The sequence below is a fragment of the Macaca mulatta genome, chromosome 1 (genome assembly GCF_049350105.2).
Source record: "Macaca mulatta isolate MMU2019108-1 chromosome 1, T2T-MMU8v2.0, whole genome shotgun sequence".
Lineage (NCBI taxonomy): Eukaryota > Metazoa > Chordata > Mammalia > Primates > Cercopithecidae > Macaca > Macaca mulatta.
Window position 1 is genome coordinate 61,075,678 of NC_133406.1, and position 22,015 is coordinate 61,097,692.

At 47.5% G+C, this 22,015-nt stretch overlaps 1 protein-coding gene and 1 pseudogene across 5 annotated transcripts; both read right to left on the bottom strand.

The window, feature by feature from the left end:
• Positions 1 to 1,131: 1,131 nt before the first annotated feature.
• On the bottom strand, positions 1,132 to 11,554 carry FMOD (fibromodulin). 5 transcript variants are annotated; one of them, XR_013403760.1, is made up of 4 exons: positions 11,481 to 11,554; positions 7,483 to 8,705; positions 2,832 to 2,999; positions 1,132 to 2,332 (listed from the first exon to the last, which is right to left on the bottom strand). XR_013403760.1 is itself a non-coding variant. In XM_015118591.3 (4 exons), exons 2-3 carry the CDS (start codon positions 8,696 to 8,698, stop codon positions 2,848 to 2,850), a joined length of 1,131 nt encoding a protein of 376 aa, XP_014974077.1. In that variant the 5' UTR covers positions 8,699 to 8,705; positions 11,481 to 11,554; the 3' UTR covers positions 1,132 to 2,332; positions 2,832 to 2,847.
• Positions 11,555 to 14,018: 2,464 nt separating this feature from the next.
• On the bottom strand, positions 14,019 to 14,197 carry LOC100425816 (small EDRK-rich factor 2 pseudogene; annotated as a pseudogene).
• Between the last annotated feature and the right edge of the window lie 7,818 nt (positions 14,198 to 22,015).

A 22,015-nucleotide genomic window follows, 5' to 3' on the forward strand; every position in this document is an offset into this window, starting at 1 on the left:
TAAGACTGATCAAATGGCAGCCTAAAGAAAAAGAGTCAACTGAGCCTGAGGGACTGTCTATTCTTGCTACTCTGTTTCTTGAAAAGCACTGGGTTTAGAAACAAGGGAAGCCTTGCAGCAGGGCTGGCTCCCATTCCTCTTCCTGCTCTGTCTTGGTTGGGATGCTCATGGGAGCTGCTAAGAAGCAAAAACGGAGAGGCAGAGGATTCCTCCTTATAGTTGGATAATTCCTGCCCTATGTGCCATGTCTCTGTCTCCTCCACATGGCATCTTCCTCTACGGGAGATCCAAGGCAGAGGGGCCTCATCTGTTCTCCTTGAAGAGAGGACTGTGGTTAGAGCTATGACTTCTTTCTGGTAGTTTCACACACTAGCATTCCTGCCTAACTCTCACGTCAGAGAATTATAGTCAAATTAGTTTACTTTGGCTTAAGATGGAGTTGTGACATTTGCAATATGCTTGGTACAGATTTTAGTGCCCAATAAGTATCAGTTGTTATTTCCCTATCAGAAAATAGTGGATTGTTGCGAAGGCACAAGCCTAGTCTGCCCTCCTAACTTATGCGACATTTGCTAAGCACTTATCACAACATCGGGCACCTAAAGGCTTTCAAGATATGAACAGAGGATGAATGAGAAAACAAATAGAAGGTAAAGGCTTGTTTTCCTCTTCCAGGGCCAGTGGGCTTTGGCAGGTTTGGCTGCCCTCAGATCTGCACAGTTGCCACTAGAGGGCAGGAGCAGTTAAGACAACAATATCCAGGACTAGCCAGATCTAGAATTACCGGCTTGGCAAGAGAGGATGGTGGGAAGGGTTGAAAAAAAAAAAAAAACAAAAAACAAAAAAAAACCCCAGTTATTCTGTATCTCTTGGGGACCATATGGAAGGGAATGTGTAGAGAGGATTGAAGTTAGACTTAAAGAAGAACTTCCAGAACACAGTTTGCTAAGTAGAGCTTTTATATAAGTGACTTTTTTTTTTCTTTTTTTTTCCCTCTTAGCTTCATCTGCCCGAACAGAATAGATGAGAAAGAGGGCTCATCAGTCCAAGGTCTATGTGACCTGCGACCTCACCAGGTCCTCCTAAAGTAACCCTCCTGCAGTCTACTTTAAATGACTCCACTCTTGCAGATGCAATCATAAAATAACTTTATTGGTCAGGTTAGCCACCACTCATGCTTTTCCTGTAAAAAGGATCCTTTATAAAGGCATGATGGTGTTCACATGCAGATGCTTTCTGAAGAGCCCGGGGGCAGGGGGCAGCCTTACCCCTCACATCAGAGCTCCTTTGTTGAAATGAGCTGGTTTGGCTTTTGTGGATTCCAGGTCTGGAGCCAAGAACATAGTCCAAAGATCCCCTCTTCCTTTCTCAGGGAAGGCGATTCAAAGCACACACAGTATCAGGGATGTGATGGCATCTGGGCAGAGCCCAGACTTGGGCTAACTCTCCTCCACCAGTCCTTGCCCCTGACTGCCCAGATGGCTTCATCCCGACAGTGCCCAAAAGGGCAGGTAGGTTAAGCCCCAGGCAACATTACCTTTTGCAATGGGAAGAACTAAGTGCTCCCCAGCCAAACTCTAAAGCAAAAGCCATCTTCACTAATGGGGATATAGCTCAGAGATGTGAAAGCGGAGGGTTTTATGCCCAGCACAGGCAAGATTTGGCTGCTTGGCCGGGGCTTCATGGACCCCAGCCAGAGCTGGTACTCTTTACCTATGGCATTAGGACAAACCAGGTAATACAGATTAACCACATCCTCCTTCTTTGGGCTAGCAAGTCCAGGGCTGCCTGGAGTCTGTCTCTACTATCAGGATGTAGAATCTTCCTGCTTGGATAAAAGGAGAGGACAAACTATGTTTCTCATGCTTTAAAAACCATGTGGCCTCTACCTTTGTGGATAAAAACCCAGGTAGGGTGCTGTTTGGAATGCAGAAAGTGCTGGGCAAGAGTGGAACTCCTGGGGCTGCTTTCTTAACTGAGCCAGTTTGAGGTGTGTTTGCCCCATTGCAGATGCTGATGATAAGCAAAGTCTGGCCTTTCCTCTTCTGGTCTTATCCACCTTCAAAGAGCTACCCAGCTGCCAAAATATAGCCCTATACATTGATCTAAGCCTGAGGTTGGCTGTCTCCTCCCACATCAGGTCATGAATATTATCATCATGCTGGTGACCTCCAATCTGGTGGCTTTCCAGGGCTGAGGTTAGGGAGGTATAGAAGTGATTCCTGGTGTCCTTTCACCCTCAGACAAAAGTGTGGGTTGTCTCCACAGGTTGCTGGGCAGATGCTCACATGCCTTGGGGTCTCTGACTCTGCTTAAGGCACAGAAGAGGCATCTGTGGAGGAAAGTGGGGTGGGTGAAGTGAATTTCAGAAGAGGCAGCTGGGCAAGAGGTATATTTTGAGAAGCAACAAATGGGAGCCCAGAGTAACTGCATGACCAGCCCAGCACAGAGGGAGAACTGTCAAGCGCTGCTCACAGCCAGCCAGGAATTGTTAGAAAAGTATGGTTATATACTGTTGCCCATTCCACTTTTGAAGTTCCATGACCTCAGATCATTGGGAAGAACTTAAGAGTCGTGAAATTTATGGGGTCGGAACATCCAGGGATCCTTCCATCTACCATCACTTCTGTCCCTGGAAAAGAGTGAGCTTCTGCCTATGTCCTCAGCAGAAGGCTGCCTGTCCCTGATCCCCCCGCAACCCCACCTACAGGAAAGAAGACTACAGAGGGAGCCCGTGGACTTCCGTCCCATGGTCCATCCTGGACCTTCCAGCAAAAGCCAAACCAAACCATCAAGCCAAATGCCACGGGGGCTGTCTGTCTGCCCAGTACCCGGTGCCAGGGCTGCTCAGATCTCGATGAGGCTGGCGAGGCGCAGGCAGAGGGGCGCGTCGGCAGGCATGGCGCTGCGCTTGATCTCGTTCCCGTCCAGGCGCAGCACCTGCAGCTTGGAGAAGTTCACGACGTCCACCACGGTGCAGAAGCTGCTGATGGAGAACTCTGTGGGGACAAGAGGAGCACAGGTCGGGGAGAGAAGCCCAGATTACGAACCCGAAGCCACCGTGAGATTTGCCTCTGTGAGATTTGCCTCTGTGAAGCAGTTCAGATAAAAGGAGTGGAACGTGCGGGAGGAGGGCCGATGTTTTCCAGGACTGGAGTCATACTGACTGACGCCACTAGGGGCAGAACTAGGGACAGAGTGAGGACTGTGCCTGCGTCTGCAGCTCACCTAACCACCAACCTGAACTTTACTCTGCAAGCCCAGGAATGTTCTTAAGTGTCCTTCCCTCCGGGACCTTTTTTCTCTCTCTTTCTCTCTCTCTCTCTTTCTTTCTTTCTCTTTCTTTCTTTCTTTCTTTCGGCGGGGTGGGGGGGCATGGGGGGGAAGCTGTGGGCAGCGGTGGGAAGCAGAGGGTAGCCAAGACCAACTGTAGACACCTTGAAGTACTTGATTGCTTTTGGAGAGGGAGGGATTTGCTGAATTGCTGTGAGAAAGAAGACTGGGGAAATGGAGGGACTTAAATCTTAAATATCTCCTGCTACTTTGCAGATAGAAAAAGTGGCAGGAAATTAAAGAGAGAAAGCCTGGGCTGAGAGACAAGTGTCTTTGTGTGTCAGGGCTTTGAGGGGGTTGCACGTCTCCATTCTAAATACTGCCAGAACAGTGAGCAAGGCTCTGAGTTTAAAGGAAGCTGGGCACTCATAGAGCACTGGGGCTGCTAGGGACCTCAAAAGTCAAATAAATAATTTCCCTGCCTCCTGCATTTAATATGATTACAATCTACTCCCTCTTTTAAACCTCAGAAGAAGTCCCCTAAGATTTTCCCCTAAACTGCAGAATTCTAATAGAGACAACAGTTCCGCTTGCTTGGTTTTAGCATAAATCTTTCTGTTGCTATTAACCCTGTTCTCCCTCTGGTTGTCCTCTTTGACAAATCAACCACTCCGCCTCCAGTCTACTGGGTCAGTAACTTGAAAGGAAAAGCCAAGAACTCAGCTAACACTCCAGCAGAGACAGCAAAAGTCACCACTGAAAGCTGAGGAAGCCTTGTAGGGCTGTCTTTACCATGGTGAATGAGGCTTTCAGGAAACTTGCTCCTGTCGTCATTCTCTGCAAAGGGGGTTTGAATAAAGTTACCCTTTGGGTCTTGAGGTTAGGATTGTCCATGGACACATCCCTAGCAGCTATAATACTTGGGTAGACCCAGAGCTGGGGCATGCCGTTTTTGTATCAGAGGCGTCCCTTGGCTTGCAGCAGTGGTCAGGAGGTGTGTCAGTCTGGGGCCAGGCAACAGGAGAGGGAGGGGGCTTTTCTAACTCTATTCTTAGGGGTGACCATGAGGGCTCCCATTGCGGGAGGTTATAGTTATGAAGAAGACAGTTCCAAGAAAGACAGTATGAAGAATTTAAGAAGCTGATGAAAAAAGTGTTTTTAAATCAGCGTTTTCAATGGTTTTCAGTCTCTGTTAAGCACAGACCAAGATGAGATGAGGTGAGGTTGCAGCAAATTAACTTCTACTGCAGACATAACACAGAAAATCTAGGCCCAAAGAAAATTAAGACACTGAGAAAAGCAGCGGAAACTGGGAAATACCTGTCTTTGGAAAATACTCCCGGTGGGGCAGAATTTCTGGAATGCTTTTGGATGTTTCCTTTCTGGTCCCAAGGACTAGACTAAGTGGCCTCTGAGTGGGCAGGTTGGGGGCAGAGCCTAGACCGGGGTGGGTCTATGTTGTCTGTGTACAAGCAGAGCAGTGGGGTGAGGAGAAGAAGCAAAGTGGCCCAGCTTAAGTATCACTTCCCGCCCTATTTAGGATGGAACTGCAGGCTCTGTGATAGATTCTCTCCCAGCCTGGAGCCCTCAGACTGTCTGCTAAAATTCCGGATCCCAGTTGTGGATAGGTAAATATGGGACATACTTGTGGGGAGCTAGACACACAGTGTATATGGATTCTAGCCACACACTGGGTACTGTGAGCCACACCCCGCCCCCTTCCCCCCGCCCCCTCCCCCTCCCCTTCCCTGCCCCCTCCCCCTCCCCTTCCCTGCCCCCTCCCCTTTCCCCCACCCCCTCCCTCTTTCCCCCTCTCACTGTCTTCCCCAATCCCATGAATAGGACAGGCTTCTGCGTGGAGGCACTGGAGGACATTTTTCTAGCTCAAATTAAATACTGACATAAGTCTTTCCAAATTCCTACTGGTGCACCCGCCCTACTCCACTGGATCTCAAAGCTTCCGAATAACATTCCGAGCTGTGTTCTTGCCAGGCTGGAAAAACTGAGGGAGATACCGATGGAAGAGGGAAGTGGGGAGGAGAGGACCACGTCTGATTCCCCTGTGCACCCCTGAGCTCCTGTTCTTCTTTTAGCTCCTCTCTCAGAAGGTGTTTCAATCCCACCTCCACCCACCCCCCCCATCCCCAAGTCCCTGACTGGTTTGCAGGGAGATGTCCCTCACATTTGCTGTAGGAGAAAGGGCTGAGCTTGGGGAGTTGTTTTCCTGCTGCACCAGAGAGATATTCCTCACCATTCTCAGTCAGAGATGCCTGGCTCTAGGCCCTTTAGGTCACGGTTCTAATCTACATTGTCTGGGGGACCTTTAGAGATGACTTTACCTTCTCTGCGTCTCTCTTTCCCCAAAACAACAACAAAAACTGCCTGTCTAACTTTAAAGTGGCAATGAGAAGAAAGGCTAATAATAATAGCTATCATTAATTTTTAAATTCTATGCCAGGCCCTGGACAAAGCACTTTACATATATTAATTCACTGCTTTAAGGAAAACAAAGCATTGGTGTTATTTTGTCTAAAAAGAAGGCTGAGAAAGACTAAATAACACCTCGTCATGGATCTTGGACTTAAATTCCACAAGAATTAATTTAGGAGTAGACACTGAAAATTTTGGGGTTGTGTGACTGAACAGACAATTTTTTTGCAGGATCTTAGGAAATTGCACTGATTTTATTTTCTGACAAGCATCTGGAAGAGGTGGTCCACCTCCCATTTGAGTGGCAGATGTGGTTCTACATGAAGGCAGAACGATGATAAGAGGTTGTGATGAAGCCTTTTCCACCCTAACTTTCTCTGATTGTATGGGTAGGTGCTAATAGATTCTTTCCCATGACAGCTGCTCTTTGCTGTCACAGTTTCAAGGTCAAACTTGGATGAAGCACAGCATACGGCATGACATTTCTGATGTGACTGCTCCCGGATTCAGAGTGTGTGGCAGGTAAGTAGCGGTAACCGCTGGTGTGATGATAGACAGCCACAAGGAAATGTCAAACGTCTGCAGCATGCAACATATTCAAGATGTCTTAGAGGACCCCTCAACCCCCACCTTGGGAATAAGAAGACCCCAAAGAAAGAGAGGTTTTAATAAAAAAGAGTTTAGGCTGTACACGATGGTGTCAGGCACTTCAAACTAAAGGTCCAGACAGATGCCTCTTTGCTTTGCCCACCCAACTGTCAACTCCCAAACTGCACTTTGGGGTTGGTGCCTCTTTCACTCAGAGGGCTGTCCAGCTTGTTAACATCTTGCTCAATGACTGATCTGTTCCCTGAGCACAGGGGGAGAAAGGAATGAGAGGGAGAGGATGACGACTCAGTCCTTCTCAGCGCTTTGATGGTGCTGTTCTATCTCAGCAGGCTCCACTTCAAAGCCCTTTGCCAGTGGTCGCTAATGAGTCCTCCCTTCACCAGAAGGAAGAGGACTTTGCTGACAGAGGAAGGGAGGTTAAGTGCTGGCTCAGTACCTTCCAGCTGGGATTAAGACATCAGAGGCCCTGGGGCAATGTAAGCATGTTCTGAATACAAGATCCTAAGACGAAAGGGAGCTGAAAATCAGCTAGATAATTCCATCTGAAATGAATATTTCTTAGAGTCAGGGAGGCAGTCTTTTTTTTTTTTTTCCTTTGGGCATTGCAGAGAAGTGCTTATGAAACAGGAAGCCCGGTGTCCTAGGCTTGGTGTTAGTCAGGCTCATGTTACCCTAGGAAGGATCTCTGCCCTGCCACCAGGGGCTCCTTGTACTCCAGGAAGAACTGACCAGAACAAGTGCCGCATTCGGCTCTGAAAGGCTGCACATTTTTGTCCACCAACTGTTATGTTTAAAAAACAAATAAACACCAAAACACAAGACCAGGCTGTAGACACAATAGTAGATCAAGTGGAAAAAGAGAGCTCATCCTCTTCTGGGACAGTGAGTAAGTAACAGCCTTCAACTCACCATTCTCCCAAGACAGAAACTTAAATCTCCCTCCCTTTGAACTATTCCCTCCTAAACTTCTCCAGACTCATCTCTTACTGCTCCTCGACACATGACCCCTTCCTCTCAGACACATGCAATTTCCCAGCTGTCCCCTACATTGACAGGTGACTTGTGAAAATGGCTGGCTCCTTTGTGGCAAGCCTCCGTCCCAGAATGGCTTCATCCTGCATCCCTCCAACCCATGCCCGCTTATCTCTGAAGACCTGGAATGAAACTTACCTCTCCTGGAAAGTCTTCTTCTGTACCAACCCACTCCCCACTGAATTGTCTTAGCACTGCTATTTAGTATAAGTGTATTCTCTTTTGTACAGGGGTGTGGCTTGGTTGTCAGGTTGCTTCATTTGTGTTGTCTGGTTCCCCTACTTCTATTTCTTTTGTTTTGCCACTAGCACTCAGAATAGTGTCTTTCAAGTGAAATAGACAGCCAGTCCCCGCCTCCCTTTGCCAAGGTCTCACCATTGATCCTATTGCCTTGGAGGTAGAGGTTCTCCAGGTTGGTGTTGACTGGGGGAATCTTCTGCAGCTGGTTGTAGGAGAGGTCTAGCTCAAGGAGGCTGCTGGAATTGAAGGTGTTGGAGGCCAGGCCATTGTTGGTTAGACTGTTGTGGGACAGCCGCACATACAGCAGCTTGGGCGCCCCCCGGAAGTAGCTATCGGGGACGGTGTAGACGTTGTTGTGCTCCATGTACAGCTGCTCAAGAGCTGAGGGCAGCCCATCAGGCACCCTCCGAAGGTGGTTATAACTCAGGTCCAGCAAGATTAGTGACCGGAGGCCCCTCATGGAACTGCCCACTTCCTGGATCTCATTGTGGTGGAGGTACAAGGCTGTGAGGTTCTCCAGCCCCTCCAGAGCATTGTTAGGGACCCGTGAGATCTGGTTATGGTCGAGATGGAGCTCTCTCAGGGATCGAGGCAGGGGACCAGGCATCCGGGTCAGGTTGTTGTGGTCCAGGTACAGCCTCTCCAGGTGCCTCAGCTTGGAGAAGACCTTCTTGCCCACCTTATCACTGGTGATCTGGTTGCCATGGAGAGCAATCCAGAGCAGCCCTGTGGCATTGTCAAAGACACCTTCCTGGATGGAGGTGATCTGGTTGTTCTGGAAGTACACATACTTCATGCGGGAGGGAACGAAGGGCAGATACTTGAGGTTGCGATTGTCACAGTACATGGCTGTGGGGAAGTTGGGTGGGCAGTCGCACTCCTGGGGGCAGTCGCGGGGATCTGGAGGGGATGGAGAGCCATAGGTGTATGCTGGCCCTTCGTCCACCCCATAGGGGTAAGGCTCGTAGGTCTCATATGGGTAAGGGTCATAGGGATCGTAGTAGGTGGACTGCTGGCTGCGGAGGTAGTGGAACCACCAATGAGGGTCATCATCATACTGGGCCTGGGAGAGGGAGAAGAGCCCTGCCAGCAGCAGGAGGGAGGTCCACTGCATTTTGTCTCTGCAAGAAGAGGGAGAGAACAGAGCAAGCCAGAATGAATGAGACTCCACAGAGGCAGTGAGGCAGAGAAGGCAAGCCTTAGGCTTTGAGCTATGCAGAGCTGACTTCAGTGTCAAACATCTGAGAGCAGGAGCCTTGCTCTTGCTTCTTTGGTGCCTCCTCCCAGGCTGGTTCTGCACTTGGTCCAGCCGGACCATGGCTATTTGGGGTGAGTTAAGTGCATTTTCCCCTGGTCATAGAGTCACAGACAGAGTCTTTGAGTGGGAAGGGCTGCATGTTTTTTGGAGGGGCAGATTCTTAGGCGCCTCTAGCACCCTGAAAGTCCTGTGGGAAAGCTGAAAAGCCGACAGCAATCCCTGTGTTTGTGGTGTGGTGGTGAGGATAGTAGTGGGATGCTCTTCAGATCTGAACCCAAATCCAGTTTGGATGTTCCAGGGAAATTGTATTTTTCTAAGAGTCCAAGGAGAAAGCCCTTTCCATGTCTATGGGAGACCTCCAGAAGCCACTTGACACATCAAAGGGGTAGAGCTGAACTATATCTGGAAAATCGTTTGGTCTCTTGGGCAGGCTGGGAGTTTTTGGTCTTGAGTGTCTGGGGAGGAGTGTGGTCCCTCTGCAGCCACCACAAGGCTCAGGTTGCCCTCCGAAATGCCATCATCTGTAACAGTCTGCTGAGTGAGGAAACTCACTGGTTAGCAGTTTGTGGCTACAGATGCAACTTGGCTGGGACAAGGTCTTCACACAGCAGTTACAAATCCTTTCCGGACTGGGGACCCTGGCACTGGGTGTGGCACTTGTCTTCTAAAGCAGGTACTCAGTGTGTGGAGTCTGAGTTATTCTGCTTCTCTCTTTCATAGTGCCTAGTAAGGTGTTAGCACTTATCATGCTGTACCATGGGCATCATGCAAGAGCCATGTGGGGCCAAGAGAAATGAATGAGGTACACCAAAAGAAGAACTAGAGATTGGAAATTTTGTGTATGCTCAAGGGAAAGCGACTTGAGGTGGGATCCTGACAATCCCCTCTCCTTTCCCAAGCTACCTGCTCCCAGCGATGACACCTAGATGACCAGGCTCCGTGTCTATGTCCCCACATTGCTGGTAGCCTGTTCCTTTTGGGCCTGTTATGCTAATGAGATAGGAACAGGGCAGACTGAAGAGGAAATGTGGGGTCTGATGTCATCTGAGAGGGAAGCTAAAGGTATGGAAGGTAAGAGACTAGGGGTGGCCTGGGTACCCTACCCTGGTTACCTATAGCCAATGCATGACATACTCTTGTGGGCAGTGGGCATCTTCCTGAGTGTCACCCTTGGACAGAGAAACCTTAGAACCTTTCTTGGCCTGGAAGAGTCACATACAGCCCTCACGTTGCTGTTGGGCCTACTGGGGTTGGCAACTGTAAATAGGAGAAAGAAAGGAGTATAAAAGCCAACGTCATCAGATCCAGGGAACTGATGGGAAAGACCCCAACTGTGATACTCAACAGAGTTACCTTCTGACCACCATCCATCCCAGACCTCTCTGTCCCCTCAAAATGGTTTCCTTGGGCCCACTTCATCCCATCAGTTCCTAGGCTGCAGAGAAGCAGGCACCCTGGCTCACCCACAGGCAGCCTCAGGCCTCAGACAAAGAGCCACAGTGTTTTGGAGAAGCTGACCCAACTGCCCACTGCCTGGGCAAGCTGGCTGGTCCCTGGCTCTGGCCAGGAGAGAAGACGAATGGAGCGGCCCGCTGCCAACAGAGCATTTTTCCATGCACAGCCCTGGGCTGTTGCAGGACCAAGGTGGCTGTCTGGAGGGCTGGCACAGTGAGCCTCTGTCTCCATTTCTCCTTCTTTCAGACTGGGCATCTTGGCAGACAAGAGCCACCTTCTCCTTCAGACTCAGCTTTCTAGGGGCTGTGCACCCTTCCCACTTCAGCCTCTTCTTACAGCCATGGCTGCTGAAAGGGTTTGATGGGGATCTTATGCCTCTCCTTACCCCACCCCATCTCTTGGCAATGTTGCTTCAGGGTTGCATACTCTCACATTGTTTCCTATAATGCTAGAGGTCCTCCTGTGCTCAGAGTTTCTGTAAGGTCAAAAGTTTCCAGGACTGCCACTCTATCAGTTGGGGGAAGTTTACTTAGGAGCTACTGCTGTTCTTTCATATCTCCACTCTAGAGAAAGAGCTCTCCCTCCTATCAGTGGAGAAGGTCAAGCCAGAGGCCATCCCCTCACCTGGATTGCATCCCCACCTCAATCCACAGCTCCCTGGACATGGCCAGTTCTCAACACTTCTTTTTATTCTCTCCCTTCCACTCCAAACACACACACACACACACACACACACACACATACACATACACACACTCTACACAAAACCTTCCCCCTCTCCCATAATAGCATTTATGTACCAAACCCCTCTATAAGAGAGATTGCAGGGACATCCAGGTCTTGAAATACCCTTCAAAATGCCCACACTCCCAGCGTGGTGCGATTTATGAGTAGCAGGGAAGAAGCTTGCCTAGACAGAAGGTCCTTCACTTTTTCATGCCTGAGAATTGGAGGTCCCCTCAGCACCCATAAAGGAACTGTAAGAGAAATGTACAGGGCTGGAACTCCTCCCTTAGACACCCTCTTTGCCACTCTCCAGCATCCCTGGGGTCATGGTCCAGATGTGGAGAAGGAGGAATGATCCCTCCCTGCCTCCCCATCTCCCCTATCCTCTACCACTTTTCCTTTATTTCTTTTTAAGAAAATGCTAGGGACAAATCCGAAGTAAAACGACTATACTTACCTTGAGTTGAACCTTTCAGAGAGTGACCACGTCCCTCAGTCTGGCCTCCTTGGGTTGGAGAATGTGTGAGAGAGGAAGAGAGAGAGGAGTGAGAGAGTCTACTGAGAGTGTGCGCGTCTGTGCCAGACCAGGGTCCCGCCCCAAATTCCTAATCAAATATTGTGAAGAGGGGCTGAGGAGCCCGGATCCTGGTTTTTTCAGCACTGCTGCAGGGGCGGAGCTCACACTCAACCACGCAAATCCTTCTGTCCGCCTGACGCTATAAAAATCACCTTTTTTCCACTCACTTATCTTCCCTGAAACATTGGCAGCCCTGGGTCTCTTTCTGCTGAATGAGTTAGTGGCGCCCTAGAAGTTATTTGTACAGTCTCTTATGAAGCGCCTGGATTTCTCATTAAAGCCACAAAGGCAGATGCAGGGATGGGGAGGGCCAGGGTTTGGTAAGAGGCATCTTAACTCCTTCAGCAACCCACAAGTCCCCCCAGAGAGCCAGAACTCACCCTTCTCAGCTCTGCCTATAGACAGGTCATCAGGCTCGTGGATAAGGGAGCATGCATGACAAGGGACAGCCGGCTCTGGTTCCAATTCTACCCCTAAGCAGTGTAGACTTTTCTGGGCTACAGGTCCTGCCCACCTCCACCACTGGAACAAAAAGAAAGGCAGAGACTCCAACATTTGTTGATCACTACTTATGCACTAGCATCATCCACTTCCACTTGATGCTCACAACGAGTTCAGAGTTAATAACACTTACCTTGCTGGGTTGTAGCAAGGACTGTATCAGGTGATGTGCGTGAGGCTCCTGACCTGGCACAGAGCTGATGCTCACTCTGTCCTACCCATTTCACAGCCATGGCGTTCCTAAGCCAGGGAAAGACAAGGTCAGAGAGCTGGGCAGGAGCTGTAACATGAAAGGACTTTCCGGCAATGGAAATGATTTGGTTTTTATTCTAAATTTTTGTTGTCGTCGTTGTTTGTTGGTTTATTTGTTTGAGAAGGAATCCTGGCCGGGTGCAGTGGCTCATGCCTGTAATCCCAGCACTTTGGGAGGCCAAGGTGGGCGGATCACGAGGTCGGGAGATCGAAAAGGAGTCTCGCTGTGTTGCCCAGGCTGTAGTGCAGTGGCACGATCTCTGCTGTCTGCTACCTCCATCTCCCAAGTTCAAGCCATTCTCCTGCCTCAGCCTCCTGGGTAGCTGGGACTACAGGAGCATACCACCATGCCTCCACGCCCAGCTAATTTTTTGTATTTTTAATAGAGACAGGGTTTCATCATATTGGTCAGATTGGTCTTGAACTCCTAACTCAGGTGATCCACCTACCTTGGCCCCTCAAAGTGCTGGGATTACAGGGGTGAGCCACCCTGCCCTGCCTATTCTAAATGTTTTAAAAACAACATGTTTCAAGCAGGAGAAGCCATGGGAACTGATTTGCGTGGGATCTAATTTACATTTTAAAAGCATGTAGGAGGGGCTGCTGTGTGGAGAAGGGAGGCCAGGGTGGAAGCAGGGAGGCTCCAGCCCAGCCTCAAGAAGAGGTAATGGCAGATTGGACTGGTGCAATGAAAGAGCAAATCTTATATTTTAGACAAAGAACTGACAAGGCTTGAGGAGTTAGAAAAAGTCAAGGATGATTCCTAGAATTTTAGTTTGAGCAACTGGGTGGGTGGTGGTAACATTTCTTGACATGGGAAAGGTGACGTGGGACCGAGTTGGGTAGAAAACCGAAGTTATGTTTTGGATATGCCGTTAAAGATGCCTGCCAGGCATCCCCTTGGGGATGCATGTAGACCATTGGACATATGAATCTGAATTTGGACTTTAGAGGCTAGAAGAAAACATTTGAGAACCATTATAATGTGGATCACACAGAATCTTGGTAGTTTAGATAAACTCATGTGTCCTAAATGTTCTCTCCTCAAGTATGTTAACTGGCTTACGTCAACACCAAAGAAACACCTTTATCTTAAAAAAATACCAACTGAGAAACCCTGAGATGACTTGAATTTGAAGAATTTAGAGGTGTCGAGGCAGATGGTGCTTTTGGTTTCTCCAGTAGGTTTGAGCTGTTGACTTAGCATGAGAGCTGTCAGAAAGGACCTTGTCAGGGACCCACCCTTCTCAGAATTTAAGAAGAGATTTCAAAAAGATGAAACCTAATGAATGAGTCTTTTCTGACCACCTAATATAGACTAGGTGGTTTACTTATGTTATCAATGATAACAGTAGATATTTTGCATTAGAATTAGGTTTTTTTTTTTTTTTTCCAAAGCTACTTTTAATACTTTGGGGTGAGCCCCACAGGAATAAAAAAACACTGGGAAGGAGTAACCCCCCACCCGCCACTTCTGGGAGTGGCCAAGGGGAGAGAGGCTACTGGAGAGGAAGGAAGCACAAAAGGGACCCGCTGCAGACTCAGGGCAAAAAGAGGCCATGGGTGCTGTGACCTGCGGGCATTGCAGGAGGAAACATGACCGTGGTGGGACTGGCTCCAGTCACACAGGCGAAGGGCAGGAGGGTTGGACATGAAGCCACAAAGCTACTCGGGTTCCTCCTTCTTCTTCTTTGCCTTTTTCTGCTTCTACTGCTTGGTATCTGAGCCCCTTTGCTTGCGGCAGCAGCAGAAAGTGCGTCATCTCGGCGTTTTCCCTTAACTGAGTCACTCTGCTTTTTCCTATTCTTCTAGCCGGCAAGCTCACGCTGGTTACCACGGCTCATGGCGACGGCAGTGACTCCGACCTGCCTCTGTTGTGTCACCTCATTCTGTCAGGATTAATTTTTTTTTTTTGACCCTGCATTCAGCCAAGGAATTAGGGTTTTAGTGATATAAAGTGACCAGCTGGTAAGTGGCAAAACAAGGATTTGAACCTTGGTCTACATGACTTCAAAGCACACATACTTTCCTCTGACTCTAGCACAGAGGACTGGCAGAGTGGAGGAGCAATGACTACCTTGCTGTTGGGCTGGCCTCAACTAAGATGAAACTCAATTAATTACCGTTGCCCAGTCTGCCTGAATTCGGGGGCAGGGGAGTTCAAAGGTGAGAGGGGGCTGGGGTATAGGGGTTCTCTTCCTCAGCCCACCCATATTTCATTTCCATTTAATAAATTTGAGTATATACTATGTGTCAAGCATGATCCTAAGTGTTGGAGACACAAAGAATAACGCCTGCTTATAATAAAGCAGATCTGGATGCAGCAAACTCTGCCCTCATGAGTGAAGCAGAATGGCCTTACTGTGAAAATGCTTATGAATAACGCACGGATAACTTTCTAGTCATTTTTGAGTCCAGAAAGCAGTCACTTTTCAATGGAGGACACTGATCTTGGCAACCGAGCCTGGGAAACACTTTTAAATGAGCCTAGATAGCCTGGACAGATTCACCATTGGGTACAGATGTTTATTTTTTTTAATTCCAGCACGCTGACTAATTCTGCATTTACTAACAATGAAAGTTAGTAAAGTCTGGGAACCAAATAGTGACAGGATTCTTCCCAACCAGTCACCACTAAAAAGGCAGTATCTCCATGGGATTTTTGGCCATTTCTAAAGCGGTAAGATGTGCACCAGGTCTTTAGCTATCCATCTGGTTTCAAGGCAGGCCTGGGATGAAGGAAGGATGGGAAGGGATGATTGGGACCAGCTCAGGAGGCAGAGTTCCAGGGAACCACCCACTGTTCAAAAGTTCCTTTCTCTAATCTTTAGTGGAGGTTTTTACCTCCATTTTGACCACTGCTGCTTTGTTTGCCTGGTTCCTGGATCTAGGCCCGCAGAGCTTGTTTTCAACATGGGAAGCCAAGAATGAGATATTGATGTCCACCAGATTGCTTGCTGAGGGAGTCCACATGTGAAGGAGGACACCAGTATCTTCTAGGGGGTGTCTAGCCAGCACTATGCAGTCACTAGACTAAAGAGAGAGAAAATATCATGCATTTCTGTAGCCCTTGTCCCAGCTGGGCACACAATGTGTTGGCACTTAGTAGGCAGTCAGTAAAGGGTTATGAAAGGAATTGTATTTTTGGCTCCCCACAGAGTCTGTCTGTCTTCAGTACTCAATGCTGGTTGGAAAAACCACCACCAACCAGGCCAGGAAAACCTTTAGACTTTCCAGGGGTTCAGGCCACTGCTATTTCCTCCCTACCCAGAAAAGTACAGGTTAAGCCACAATCACTAGGCAAAGTTCATTGCCTCTGATGCTGGACCCACCCTGTCTGGGAGAAATGAAGTCCCTTCTGACTCAAATTCCTACCAGCAAAGACACAGTGACGTTCTTGTGGCCACCAACCCCTTCCTTCCTCCTCATCCCCCACAAGACTCAACAACCGTTGTTTTCATGACCCAGCCTCTGATCCCAGATAACTTAGGGAAGGTGGAGGGCAAGAGGGTATGACTGAAAATCCACCCAACCAGATTTCTTGAATTGAATATACAGAGGTCAGCAGAAAGATGACCATGGCGATATTATACAATCCAGACCCTGCTGCTGGCCCATCCTGAAAACTCTTGATGCCAGCGAGGGAGTTTTTCCTAGTCTGATGTTTCAATGGAAAGTCTTGGCTACATTGGCACCCAACAATGGGGCCCCAAAGCTTCCAAGAGAGATGTTTTTCTCTATTCCCTTGGCACCAAAGGGTCATTAGAAGTCCTCATCATGGAGAGTGGCCTCTTTCCAGAAGGATGAGAGCCATGAAGATGTTGGAGCTGGAGAAATACTTGTTTTCTTTGAACTGCAGTAGGAGAAAGACCTCAACTTCCCAGTTCTAGAAGATACCTGAGGGTTTTAGAATTTCCTTTTAGCAATAAGCTGTTTAAAAAGAAGACAGAGAACAACCTCTCTCTTTTAATGGATAGCATCTCTTATTTTTACTGTGTGTTTACTGCTTGCTTGATATTGTTAACATGATGATGACATGATGGATTCCAGAAGACCTCTTTGTAGAAGGTATGAGTGTATTTGAGTCAGGAAACGAGGATCATTCGGGGAGAGATACTTGAATAAGGAAGGAGGCAGAGGAGATAACCTAAAACCTGAAGGCTGGAGGATTTGACCATTCAGTGACTCTACGTGATGTTCACCTTTGTTCTGCAAATGAGCCAAGAACTAATGGTGTCCCTCAGACTGTGCTGAGGGCTGTTGGAAGAAACCAACATAAGACAGACCAGCTTCCAGGATGCTATTAAGGAAATTACATGACTGCAGGAGAGAACAGACCCAGATATTAGCTCTAACATGCCAGTCCTAGATATTAGCTCTAAAATAGTTTAGCTCTAAGTTAGCTAAAATACCAGCTACCATTTCTGAGATTCTCACCACAACCCTGAGATAGGTATTATCATACCTTATTTTTACAGATGAGGAAATCGAAGTTCAGGAAAGAAAGTTAATTAATTTGTTCAAGATTGGATAGTAATTAAATAGCCAAGTTGGGATTCTAAACTTAAGTCTGGCTGTTCCCAGAGTTTGAGTTTCTAACCACTATGCTATATAGAATCTCCAGTGTAGAGGAAAAAGCATGGGCTTGGAATGTAGTTATATGCTCAAATTCCAGCCCTACCACTGACTAGCTCTGTGACTTTGGGTTAATTGCTTAAGCATCAATGAGACGCAGTGTCCTCATTCATAAAATGGGGACAATAACCATAACCTTGTTAGCCATCAGGAGGATGAAATGAGACAAAGAATAAAGCCTCCTAGTAGAGAGGCTGCCATGTGATGGCCCTTCAGCAGCAGCCACTCTTGGTTATTTTAATAGATTGGAAGCTCCCTGAGGAAAGAGGCAATGACGTTGTGCCTTCAAAAGTTAGCACAGTGCTTGGCCAAGTGCTGGTCTGTAGTAGGCCCATTCTAACCCTTAGTTGACTAAATGAAAGGTGAAGAAGTTAGATTTTACCAAAGACTAGTAAATCTACTTTGGTAACTTAAACCAGAGAGAAGCTAGCCAAGGGTACAGCAGGACTTTTGGTGACTGGAATCATCAAATCCCCAAGAAGAGCAAGAGAACAGGGAAGGCTTGGTGCAGAACTGTCTACAGCTATGGAAAAATATCTTCAGGGGATAGATACAAAAATATTTTACTTACACAGGGTATATTAGTCTGTTCTCATGCTGCTATGAAGAAATACCTGAGACTGGGTAATTTATAAAGGAAAGACTCACAGTTTAATTGGCTCACAGTTCCACATGGCTGGGAAGGCCTCAGGAAACTTACAATCATGGCAAAAGAGGGAGCAAACATGTTCTTCTTCATGTGGTGGCAGGAGAGAGAAGTCCTGAGTAAAAGGGGAAAAGCCCTTATAAAACTATCAGATCTCATGAGAACTCACTCACTGTCTCACTGTCACAAGAACAACACGGGAGGACTGACCCTATGATTTAATCACCTCCCATGAAATACCTCCCACAACACATGGGGATTGTGGGAGCTACAATTCAAAATAAGATTTGGGTGGGGCACAGAGCCAGACCATATCACAGTGGGTCATGGAAAAGGTCAGCATCCAAGAGCCAAGTACAGAGCGTCCCAGAAGAGATGTCCTGAGTCTTAGCAGTTTAAGAATCAAGTTTGGAGTTGGGGGAAGAGTTGATCAAGAATGCCACTTAAGCAGTAGCATCATTTTGAATTCCCTTGAGCAAAGGAGACAGGGTAGCTCCTACCTGGGATGGGTGGCGACATTTCTTCAAGGTGAGAAGCATGACATGCCCCATGTGCCCATCCAAAGGTCTAAGAACTTGGATTCTAGTTCCATTGGAGTTCAGAGTTCAGTGAAGACCCAGAATAATGACCCCTAGTAATGTGTGAGATTTCTTTAACTCTAGTTTCTTCCATTGTCTGTTTGCCTGTGTATAGTCCTTATGGTAAAGCAATAGTTAGACAATTTTTAAGATAAAGAAAACCTCTTAAAAAGAAGGATCTATTTCGGAAAGCCAATGTATCATTGTTGTCTTGGAAAGGGAGTGAATTTTGGGTCGGACGGAATGGTTTGGAATTCTAGAAATCTAGAACATTTCCTTAATTTTTTTTGGTCCTCAGATTCCTTATGTGTAGAGTGGGGATGACTAACACCTATCTCAGTGGGTGGTTTTGAAACAATTGTAAGTATCCAGCATATATCTGGCATATGCTAGATGCTTAGAAAGTGCTTGTCTTGGGTGTTTGTCCAGAGACTAGTTGGTGGGTAGAAAGGAGGACCCTATGTCCTAATCTATCAAAAAATCGAAGGGAAGATTATTTTAGTAGGAATGTTGGTGGTGGCAGCTTGGAAAGAAAAGAGAGGACATACCTGACATTTGTGAGACAAAACAGAAGTAGGGATTTAGCAGACCCGAAACCTCTAAGCTTCTGACAGTACAGCCCTTCATTTAAGAGGGATGGTTCTCTCGCTCCCCCTCTTTTATTTATTTTATTTTATTTTTTTGAGAAAGGGTCTCTCTCTATCTCCCAGGTTGGAGTGCAGTAGCACAATCATGGCTCACTATAGCCTCAACCTCCAAGGCTCAGGTGATCCTCCCACCTCAGTCTCCCAAGTAACTAGGACTATAGGTTCATGCCACCACACTCAGTTAAATAAAGGAGGAATGGTTCTTAGCCCTGGCCACACATCAGAACCACCGAGGAGCTTTGGAAAACACCCACATCAGGCTCCCCTCCAGGTCAGAATCTCTGCAGACGGTGCCTGGCATCCTTTTTATTGATGATTTTATTTGATGATTTTAGTGTGTAGTCAGGTTTGAGAGTGCTATCCAGAGGTGAGGGATGGACACAATGACCTCTAAAATAATCTTTAAACGTCTAGCTCTGAAAAGAGGGGTTGTTCAAATTTTTCTTTAAGAAATAACCAGAAAGGGATAGAAGGATGATTGTGTACCTCCTGGTGATCAAGGGGCATAATCTAAAGCAGCCCACTCAAGACAAAAATCTCACATTTGATGTTAACAAATCATGCAAAGTTTGCGTTTTATCTTACCAAACATTCATGTTCATTTCAATAGAATTTTCCTGCCTCCCCAAAGCTCCTTGAATAAAAATGGTTCTCTAGACCCACCATGCTTCTCTGGGGTTTTATGAACTCCTAGCTGTCCCAACTTGAGTGGCACAGTTTTAGGCCATTCTCCTTGACTGGTCAGGTCCTCAGCCACTGGAGGGAGAGCTCCGAGAGCTGCCTGTTTGCGTCTTGGGAAAGCACCTTGGCTATAGGGTTCCTTGGGGCAGGAACTCACATACCCATCTCCCTATGTCCCTATGTCTTTTGCTGCAGCTTCTTGGGGGGCACTGTTGCTTCTTCTATAACTTTCCTGCTGGGAAAACTGCCAGATGGCTCCCAGCCAGGCTGCTTGGTAAGCTTTGTGAAGAAATAAATTCCTTTCCCAATCCCTATGAGGCTGTATTTCTAAGGGAATTTGCAAGAAGAGAAATTGTTTTGATCTTCAATCAAGATACAGAAAGATTCGCTCCCTCTCCCATCTCCTACTTCTTAAATTTCCAATCACTTTAAGAAACACACCCTATGGGAGAATTTGCTTCTCCCCCATCTGCCTGCCAGCAACCAGCCTCATGAGAAGTTCTCAAACTTCACCACTTTAAGGCATTTCTATCTGGCCTGTTACATTTTTTCAGACCTACCCCTCTCTCCATTGGCACCTCTTTCTCCAGCTCCCCATTTCATCAGCTTCAATGAAATAGCATCTTCTAGGAGCAAATGCGTTCTGGTTTAAGGAGATCACTGGGGTGTGGGGTGTAGGATTAGAAGGAGGTGCCCTCTTTCTGGAGAACTAAGAGGGAATGAATATTTTTTAAGACTCTAGACTAGGTCCTCTACCTACATCATTTCAATCTTTTGAATCAATTCATCATTTGTTTTTGTTTTGTTTTGTATTTTGAGATGCAGTCTTGCTCTGTCACCAGGATGGAGTGCAGTGGTGCAATCTCGGCTCACTGCAACCTCCACCTCCCGGGTTCAAGTGATCCTCCTGCCTCAGCCTCTGGAGTAACTGGGATTACAGGTGTGTGCCACCACACCCAGCTAATTTTTTGTATTTTTAGTAGAGATGGGGTTTCGCCATGTTGGCCAGGATGTTCTCGATCTCTCTACCTAGGGATCCGCCCGCCTTGGCCTCCCAAAGTGCTGGTATTATAGGCGTGAGCCTCTGTGTCCAGCCTCAATTAATCATTTGAATCTTCGATGAACTGAGATTTCAGCACAAGCCCAGTACCTGGCATATAGTACCAATGAATGAATGAATGGATGAACAAATGAATGGATGGAGTTAATTGGGACCAAAGTCAGGGTTCTTTTGACTACAACACCTGCCTGAGGGCCACCAGGAGCTATTGTCAGTGATCCTTCTCAGAGAAATATACAGAAAGATTATCCTGGGCTTCTCACAGCCACTGCCAACCCCTCACCATCCATGCTTCTCTTACTGCCAAGGCTCCCTCCTCACCAGTGGTGGAAAGGAGTGGCCGCTGAGGCACTCAGCATTTGCCCTGAGACCTGCATTACCACTCATACTTGTCTGAAAGAGTCAGCTCTCCCCACCTGGGAATGCGAGTTGAAAAAGAGCTCTCCCAGAAAGCCTCAACTCCAAAAGATCTGCCCCTGGGGTCTCCATGTGGCGTCCAGCTTCCTGCCAGATCGTGGTGGGCCATACCAGGACCCACCCTATCTACTGCAATGGGCCTGTCTTAGCCTGTCCTCTCTGTCCGCCAGAACCAGGTTTCCATGAAAACCAAACATGGAGGGTACATAAGAGGAGGGCTTTTCCTTTTTAACCTTTTCTTTCTTTCTGTATCCTTGCCCAATTCTTTGACTTTGGTCCTGGTTTGTACTGACATTACTGAAGGAACAGCTCCCCCAGCTCTGCACCCATGCCTAGGACATTGTAGATAGCAGTTTGATAAACTGCAATGAGTTAACAGCTGCCAGACATACCATCTTGCCTCAACAGGAGGGAAGAGAGCCGCAGGCATGACTAGGAAGGGAGCCGAGGAGGAGGCAGTGAGGAGTGGGAGGAAGCAGGGAGCAGGAGGCGGTCCTCTAAGTCGGAAAGGCCTTGGTCTGTAGCTGGTTACTGTGGATTTGTAGAAGGAGAGGAGCTAGCATCACCAATTAGTGGGATTTGACATGAACAAGTGCTGTTATTTGGAAGGAAATAAAGAATTGAAAGGTTAGCTGGGAGATGTGCTTGTCTAATCATACTGTTATCCTTAGAGACCTGTGTCTGCAACCCTAGACTTGGAACCCTGTGGAGGCTCAGAGATGTGTGGGGATAACATCAGCCAGCATTTTAAGTAAGTGGAAGAAGTGACTGGGGTGCAGGCACAAAGCTGATGCTTTAACTAGTGGCCTCTCTGCTGTGTGAGACCCTCTTCTAATGTAACATAGATGAAGGGATGGGAAGGAGCACCAGCTGGCTGTAGGTAAAGGCAAGTCAGATTGTGTTCCTATTTTTTCTTGTTTCTTTCATGTTTACTTCCCCTCCCTCCTCCTCTTTCTTCTTTTTTTTTCCTCCTGTCTTCTTCCCTCTCCTGGCTTTAA

Bases quoted from the DNA above. Each gene is read 5' to 3' on its own strand.
- FMOD (XM_015118591.3), bottom strand. From the start codon at position 8,698: ATGCAGTGGACCTCCCTCCTGCTGCTGGCAGGGCTCTTCTCCCTCTCC. The intron at 3,000-7,719 runs GTGAGACCTTGG...TTGTCCCCACAG, and splicing joins CCAAGGCAATAGGATCAATG to AGTTCTCCATCAGCAGCTTC.